The sequence below is a fragment of the Anas platyrhynchos genome, chromosome 8, assembly GCF_047663525.1.
Source record: "Anas platyrhynchos isolate ZD024472 breed Pekin duck chromosome 8, IASCAAS_PekinDuck_T2T, whole genome shotgun sequence".
Taxonomy (NCBI): Eukaryota; Metazoa; Chordata; class Aves; order Anseriformes; family Anatidae; genus Anas; species Anas platyrhynchos.
This window is the reverse complement of record NC_092594.1, coordinates 29,861,568-29,869,823: the sequence shown is the minus strand read 5'-3', so window position 1 is coordinate 29,869,823 and position 8,256 is coordinate 29,861,568. Positions and strand designations below refer to the sequence as shown.

Genomic DNA, 8,256 nt, shown 5'->3' with positions numbered 1-8,256 from the left:
TAGATGGAAACTCAGATGTAGTTGTGTCCTGAAATAGGACCAATGCCTTTATTTTTACAGTTCTTGGCACACCAAGGTCCAATTGCTGACCAAGATGTCTGGGAGATACTGTGATCAAAAAGATAGACGTAAAATCTGTTGCAGTTATTGATTTGGAAATCTTTGTGTAGTTTCAGTCTTCCAACACTGCTGGGCCAGCCATCTCTGCTTTGCTAATGCATAGACTTCTTATTGTGGCCATAGCTGGCTAGATGGGCGCAAAGTGGCTCCTGATGCTCTCTCTGTGCTAATCAGGTACGGGCTGGTCCTGTCTAGCAGCTATTTTAGCAGAGCACAACATCAGGGCTAATCCAGAGCAGAGCATGGAGAAACAAGGTGTCCTTCCAGCACCTGTTTGGGTAGACATGCCCTTTCTTTCTTGAAAAACTACTTTTTTTTTTTCCTTTTTTTTTTTTTTTTCTAAATAGTATCATGTACATAAATACCAAAACAGGTCACAGAAACCTATCTGCTCACTGAACAAGGAGCAGCCCTGACAGTTTCTCTCTCCAGAACATCCAGAAACTGATCTTTGGAAAGATTAGGTCAGAAACTAATCAAAAAATAATGAGGCCATAGACATATGAATGGAAATGCAATGCTAAAAGCACAAACCCGGAACAAACTGCATTGCAGTAGCTAAGCAAAATGGGTATGTTATGCATCTCAAAGTGTGAGAAATGATCATAGCAAGCACTGAAACCATGAGAAAGTTATTACTGTGTTGTCCACTGGTTAATATGCTAGAGTGGCAGGGAGACTACATTCTTGTAGAGGTATTAATTAGGACAGCCAGAACTTTCAGGGGTTAACCTGTTTGCAGGTACATGGCCTGAATTGATACCAAGGTATATACACATCTCAATGTATAGACCCCAATTGTCCTCAAAACATTGATGTTAAGAAAGTAACAAACATCTTTCTTTAAAAGATTAAGCATGCTGTAATAACAGAAATAGCAGTAGATGTATTATTTGAATTAAAATGATTTTATTTATTTATTACTACATACACATATAAATGTTACGTTGCTTTTATTATTTAAGGGAGTAGCTTCATCTGGTATTGAAACCAGTCATCTCTTGGGTGATTCACAACACAGGTATAGTCACCCAGCAACACGGCACATTGTTGTAGATTGTAAACAATTAAAGTTTGCTAATCCTTTGTGGTTTTCTCCTCATTACAATTTATAATAAAGTTTTAACCGGTATAAGAAACACAACTGAAAAATGGAAGACAGACAAGGAGTAAAAATCGGGTGGTAAACAAGTTTATCACTTTAAACTAAAACAAGCAGTTTTGTCATTGACAGGCCCTTTATAGCCTTTAGCATTCATTATTTAATAAAACTTTTATGTGTACACTCAGGTTTTGGTCCTCAATCAGAAAGTAAGAGGACTGTTTCAGCTCTCTTGGATGCAAACGTGATGCATGTGGGAATTCACTTGGGCTAAATGTCCCTCAGAGAGGCTTCACAGAACTCCCTGAAATGACTAAGAACATCGTCCAAGAGTTTCCATCCTAACCCCAAGGCTTCGAGGTTACAGTTAATGGAGTTTTCAGCTTTTTTCCTGTCTTGTGTGACTTGGATCGGTCTTGCCGTTAACAGGGAAGTATCACTGGAAGCCTTGAGAACTAGAACGAGGTTGAGGAGGCAGTTGATAATAGAGGGAGAAGATGAAAGATTTGACCCCACACCTATACAGTACTGGAAATGTATGTTGCTTTGTTGAAAAGGTCTGATTTTATTGAAGTCAATGGCAAACTCCCATTCAGCTGAATGGCATGCCAGCCACATCTCACTTTTCCTTAACACCCAGTGCATCCTCTGCTTCTGTGATGTCTCCTAACAATTACATCTTGCTTCTATTAAGGTATCAAAAAGCCACTTCATGCAGCGAGCCATCAGAACCCCCTTCTGAATATCCCCACATGGAACATTTCCCCGGCACCTCCCAGAACGCTATCCAACCACCTCAATTTATTCACAAATATATATTTTTCTCCACTTTCATCAGCCGGGGGCCGTGTCCCCGCTCAGATAAGCCTATCAAGCCCAGAGGGGGGGGGCCGGCCATCCAGGCAGCGTTGTGCCGAGTCATGCTGCCCTTGCACGCCGCCCGCCCAGCCCCGGCGGCCCGTGAGGGGCGGGCGGAGGCCGTGAGGGGAGGCCGGGCGGAGGGCGGGAAGGAGGGCGGGAAGGAGGGCGGGAGGGCCTCGCCCGTCTCCTCGCGAGATCGCGGCCGCTATAAAGCGGCGGGGCCGCGGGGGCTGCCGCAGTCGCAGCTTCCTGAGGGGGTCGGGGTCTCATCGAGCTGAGGAGGTTTTTTTTTTGGGTGAGTGTCGGGGGGGCTGCGCTTGGGATGGTCGTGATTTATTATCTTTTTTTTGAGGATTTTTTTTTGAGGATTTTTTTCCTTTTTTTTTTGGTTTGATTTGGTTTTGTTCTCCCCTCCCCCTCTGCGCAGGTGGGGTCTCTTTCTTCATCTTTTCCCTTTTTTTTCTCTCTCCTTTTTTTTTTTCCCTCTCCCTTTTTTTCCCTGTTTTCCTCCTTCCTTTTAACGGAGGGATGTTGAGGACCGCCGCCCCCCTTTCCCCCCCCCTCTCCTTTAACACCGCCTGGCGCTGGGCTCGGCCTCCGCCTCCCGTCCCCACTCCGGAGTCACTCTGGAGTCGCTCCGGAGCCGCTCCGGCTCCGGGCGGTGCGCTGGCAGCCGGCTGCGGCCCGGCGGGTCGCTCGCCTCCGACCGCAGCTCGGAGCCTTTGACCGCAGCGCTGAGGGGAGCGGGGAGGAAGGCTGGGGCGTTGTGCAACGGCCTCGCTGTCCTCAAGGGATGGATTCCGAGCTAGAGCGCGGGCCTGGCTCGGTGTAATTGCAATTCAGAGGTAATTGAGGCTGTGAGCACCTGGATGGTGCCCTGACCCCGTTAAACTGCCCTGTATTTGCAGTGCGTGCTCTCTTTTTTCTCCTCGAAGGAAGGGAGCTGCTGTGGTCTGTGCTGCTGCGGGTTAGGAAACGCTGCGGCTGAAATCCAGGCAGGAGGTGGGGATGCGTGCTGCGGTGGCAGGTTGCAGTGCAGTGTGACTGAGCCTCCTAGCCTGGTGTTAAAGGCCTTCGAGCTGCCTAAAAAGGGGACAATAACCACCTGCTTTAGAAAGGAGAAGCACCAAAGAGCAGGCTGACAGTATTTATTTGACGCTGAGTCCCCAGTAATACACTCCAGGGCCTGTCAGTGGAACAAATATAGCAGGATTGGCATCCTACTGAGTAAAAGGATGACCTTGAGCTTGAGTAATGTAAAATAATGTAATGGAGTCATGCACTCCAGATAAAACAGGTATTCTTCAGGAAGAAAAAAATCATTAGTTAGCAATATCTCAAAGAAATATTGTGCAATGGTTGTCCCTTGTTCCATCTTGCAGAACTGCAGTTTCAGGGTTACATCTGTATTCGTGGCTACATATATAGAGTTCAGTGGGTTTATTAATGTCATCCTACTAGGCTGTTTCGGTACAATTTTATGAATGATGGTGGCCAGAACTACTGGGCATTCATAAGCTCACCTCCTAGCCTGCTGCATTTGAAGACAAACCCCTTGGATTTGTCCCCATCCCCCAACAAGGGGATGAAGAGGAGCTTGCTTGTGGCACGAGGCAGTTAGAAATACTGAGTAAGGTGGCACTCTGCAAACTGAACTGAGGCTGCAGGTTACTGTTTGTGTTCTCAGGGTGTGTAAGAGGAGCCTTTAGATGTAGAACTTACAAGGTTCTAAACTGATAAGTTTAAACTTTACTGAAAAGTAAATGCTGCTTATGGCTACTGGACTAGTTCTTTGGAAAGTATGTGGCAAGGGGGAAGGAGCCAAGAAATGAAGGGCTTCCAACCTGTTCTGGAGTGGACTTTGTGCCTTGCAGGAAGGATTTATAAAGATCTTTGAATCTTTTCTTTAGCAATACAAGACTCATACTAACCTTGCAAAGGTTTGTATCTCCAAGTCAGCTAGTGGCTGTACAGTATGTGGGATGACTTCAGTGAGATCACTAAAAAGAGTGAGCTGAGGAAACAAGGCTCACAAGCTGTCTGTCTGAAAAATTATGCCCTGGAAGTAACTGGAATTCAAAAAGTGATGCACAAATTCTGCATTCCCAGACAGTGCAAAAATACTCTGCAGGACATGTTGCAAATGACTTGGTGTTAGGCCAGGCAGCCAGAAGTTAAGCTGTCTTGTCCTTGTGTACCCTCTTACTCTTTTTTCAGTAGACTGAAATACTCGGGGGGAACAACCTGGCCTTACTGGTTTAAGACTTGGTGGGATTTTACTTGCTAACATAAAATGTAGTTCCCAAGTATACCATGTGTCTTCTGTTTGCAAATAAGACAATGCAGCTTTGTTTGCAAGGCTGAAGTGTAATTATGTAGAGAACATATCCATTGTTATGTTGGAGATGAACAAAACCCTGATTGAATAACCAGGAGAAGGTTTGAGGTTTTAAATTCTCTTGTAAACTTGAACAAGGGTCTCCTCATCAAAAGGTAGTTAGAGATTCTCTAACTCATCTAATTAGTGGAACTGGGAGACTTACTGACTACTGCTAAAACTCAAGAAGGCTAGCTCTTTTTTGTAATAAGCTGTTACTAGTCAAAGACAATGATAACCTTTAATTTGGAGACTACCCAGATGACAAAACTAATCTTATTCTTAAGCCTCGTGTTGCAAGATGAAGTGGTGGAACTGTCTCTGCTCAATGTAAATGGATGAGGTTCTTTGGATAAACAGTTCTGGGTGCAAACATATTGTTACCTAAACTGTACTGTTTGTTTCTTTTTTTCCTAGAGTAAATCAAGATGTCTTCAGGAAAGGCTTTCATTGGAAAACCAGCCCCTGACTTCACTGCCACAGCTGTGATGCCAGATGGGCAATTCAAAGACATCAAACTCTCTGACTACAGAGGTAAGTTTATGTGCCTCTCTAACTACATAAATGAAGTCTGGCCATATGTGGGAGTCAGAGGGCATCTAATTTGCTTTGGTTTCAAAGTAATAGTGAAAACCTGATGGTAGACTGGAGTAGATGTTTTTGTCAGTTGATGGCTGGAGTATGCTTGGGAAGCTGTTGACAGTATGGCTGAATGTTCTGGCTATGATAATTGTTAGTTATCAGCCTAAAATTCCTCTGAAGTGTAATCTGGGGTCAGGCTTATTTGTTCTCTCAGTTTGAGACTGATGTAACATCTCCAGTGCACTACATGGAACAGCAAAATCTTCCCTTGTAGTTTTTTTTTCTGTCAGTGGAAAGTAAACTTTCCTCTAACCAATGAAGTTCCTTTCTCTGGAGTACTAGCAAAACGTTCTCTTCTGTTGATACTTAAATGTTTGATACTGAATATTACAAGTACTATAAAACCTAAGGTAAAAGACTTCTAACTGGTGACACTGCTCTTCTAGGAAAATATGTTGTGTTCTTCTTCTACCCTCTGGACTTCACTTTTGTCTGTCCAACTGAAATTATTGCATACAGTGACAGAGCTGATGAATTCAAGAAAATCAACTGTGAAATAATTGGAGCTTCTGTTGACTCTCACTTCTGTCACCTTGCATGGTAAGAATCTGCCTTTTATTTTAACCAAATGGAATGTTCTGCCTGGCCTCACAGGAACTGGATCCTGAGTATTCAGACTATCTTTACTGAAGAACTAAAGGCACTTAGGAAGTACTGGTAGTGTCAGGTACTTCTGAACAGAATGGGGAATACTGGTCAGTTCCTTTGTTGCTTCATGGTAGACTAAGTGCAATACTACAATTGATCTGTTGAACTGTCCTTTTTTCTTAATATTTCAACTTCCTACTTTCTAGGATCAACACTCCCAAGAAACAAGGTGGTTTGGGATCTATGAAAATTCCACTGGTTTCTGACACAAAACGTGTCATTGCCAAAGACTATGGAGTGCTTAAAGAGGATGAAGGTATTGCGTACAGGTAATGTGCAGTAAGGTGAACTCCTTGTTAAGGTTGTATGTTGCAATACAGATTAACACAGAACTTGTGTGTACTTGAACACTTAACAAACTGAAGTTCTTAGCTATTCCAGATGTAAACTGCTTTAAGCTATCAAACACTCCTACAAGAGGAGATGTTACTTGGTTCTCCTTAGTGTTTAGACTTCTTATGGTTTTGGTGAGCTAGATAAAGGCCTGCTGCTTTCCTTTGATAACTGTACTACTTGGAGTGTTACATATCTACATGATGCAGGAGTCTCATGCAGGTGAGCTTATATAAACATGGCTAATGCAAGTCCTACCTCGTCATGAAAGTGATTACAGGTTATTGGTGATTAAAGTACAGTAGAATTAAAAACTAAGCCTTATCTTTTAGTCATCTGTCCAGTTAAAGCTGCTGAGGGAGCTGAACTTCTGCTAATTCTTAGTTTGGTGTCAGCGGTGGCCAGTTAGTCTGCTGTATTTTTCTCTGAATACAGCAATGTCTCTTCTTAAGTTCCCTTTTTCTTTGTTTCTCTTCCATTTTGTCTTTTGACTAGTGTCTTGTTTAAATCAAAACAAATACAGAAAAGTAACAGTTACCTGTCTCCTAGCTACTGTAGAATGTAAGGATTTCAACTGTTAATGTGTCAGTACTGAGTATACACAAGGTTTTTCCATTTGGGGAAAGGAAAATACTACATTACACAACTTATTGGTGTGATAGAATATTGAACTTGGTTTTGCAACTCACTTCAGACAAATCTTTCAAAACCTGTTTAACCCCAGGTCTGTCTTTGTAGGGGTCTGTTCATAATCGATGAGAAGGGGATCTTGAGACAGATAACAATCAATGATCTTCCTGTTGGCCGTTGTGTTGATGAAACCCTCAGGCTTGTGCAGGCTTTCCAATTTACAGACAAGCATGGAGAAGGTAAGGGTTCTTGTATCTGATCCTAAATAGTTCTCAAGAGAACAGTATTAACTAAACAGGTTTAATAGGTTTACTGAAAGGTACCGATTGCATGTATAGATCTGTTCACAGCAAGTGATTGATTGTGCCTCTTGTAATGAAGCTGGTTCTGTAAAGCTATTTGTCACTGCATAATCCTACTCCAGTTTGTGGTCCATTGAGTACTTGCCAAATGTTGAAGGGGAAGGGTGGAGGTTGCTACTCCTCTGGAGTAGTAAGAAGCTGACAGAAGCTTTTCCTCCAGAACTGGGATTGCAGTCTCATCTAAACCAGGCTAGACCAGAAGTGTATGATGACACTCAGAAGCTGAGATGTCACAGCTTTAATTGCCAGGCTTGCTTTAAGCAAGCATCAAGCCTTCCTTAACTGTATAAAAGGAAGACTCCAAAGAATGCTACTTGAGTGTCACCTCAGTTTTGAGGCTGTGCTACCCCTGCATTGTGGTAGTCTCCTGATGCCCACAAAGTGGGATTAAAGGCAGTTCAACTCTTCCTTCCTCCATTAAACTAGAGGATGGGAGTAGGATTGATTAGGATGGGGGAGAAGTAAGCCTGACTGGCTCCAGGGAAGTAACTACACTGTAGTAGCTGTAAAGATGCCTCCTGACACAGACTGCTGGTGTTGGTGCTCCCTTGCTGTGAAGCTTCCATGAAAGATGGGAAGGTGTGCATGTGTAGAGGGCCTGCTGTTACATGGACAGACATTGGGTTCCTTGGGTGCAACTACCTAGTAAGCAAATTAAAAGGATTAAAAATAACTGATGTGATGAAACTGATTAATATACCTTGCAAAATTGTTACAGGTTTTGAGTTGTTAGTATGCTTTGTATGAAACGCTAACCACTTCTGCGGAATAAGACTTGCATGTTCTTATCATTTCAGTGTGCCCAGCTGGCTGGAAGCCTGGCAGTGACACAATCAAGCCTGATGTTCAGAAAAGCAAAGAATATTTCTCCAAGCAGAAGTAAACTTTCAGTCCGAGTGGAAACTAGTATGCCTTACAGAAAGAGCAAGTATCAGTTACTGAACTTTGACTAAATCATTGCATTTGAGTCAAGGGATCATGCTATAGGTATAAACAGTAACTTTTTTTTACTTGAAGGAAAGTTTGTCCTGTTGATAGTACCTTCATAGAAAACCCTAATGATCAATATCTGTACATCATGCCCTATTGACTTTAGTGACAATGCATTGTATGTGGTTAGCCATGTGTTGCGTATAGAGCAGTGGTATTCTTTTGTAACTATTAAACTTATGGAAAAAGCA

At 42.9% G+C, this 8,256-nt stretch overlaps 1 protein-coding gene across 1 annotated transcript; it reads left to right on the top strand.

The window, feature by feature from the left end:
* Positions 1-2,252: 2,252 nt before the first annotated feature.
* Positions 2,253-8,256, top strand: PRDX1 (peroxiredoxin 1). The gene is made up of 6 exons (XM_072042004.1): positions 2,253-2,378; positions 4,880-4,994; positions 5,489-5,642; positions 5,897-6,019; positions 6,822-6,952; positions 7,873-8,256. The coding sequence occupies exons 2-6, from the start codon at positions 4,889-4,891 to the stop codon at positions 7,956-7,958; spliced, it is 600 nt and encodes a 199-aa protein (XP_071898105.1). The 5' UTR covers positions 2,253-2,378; positions 4,880-4,888; the 3' UTR covers positions 7,959-8,256.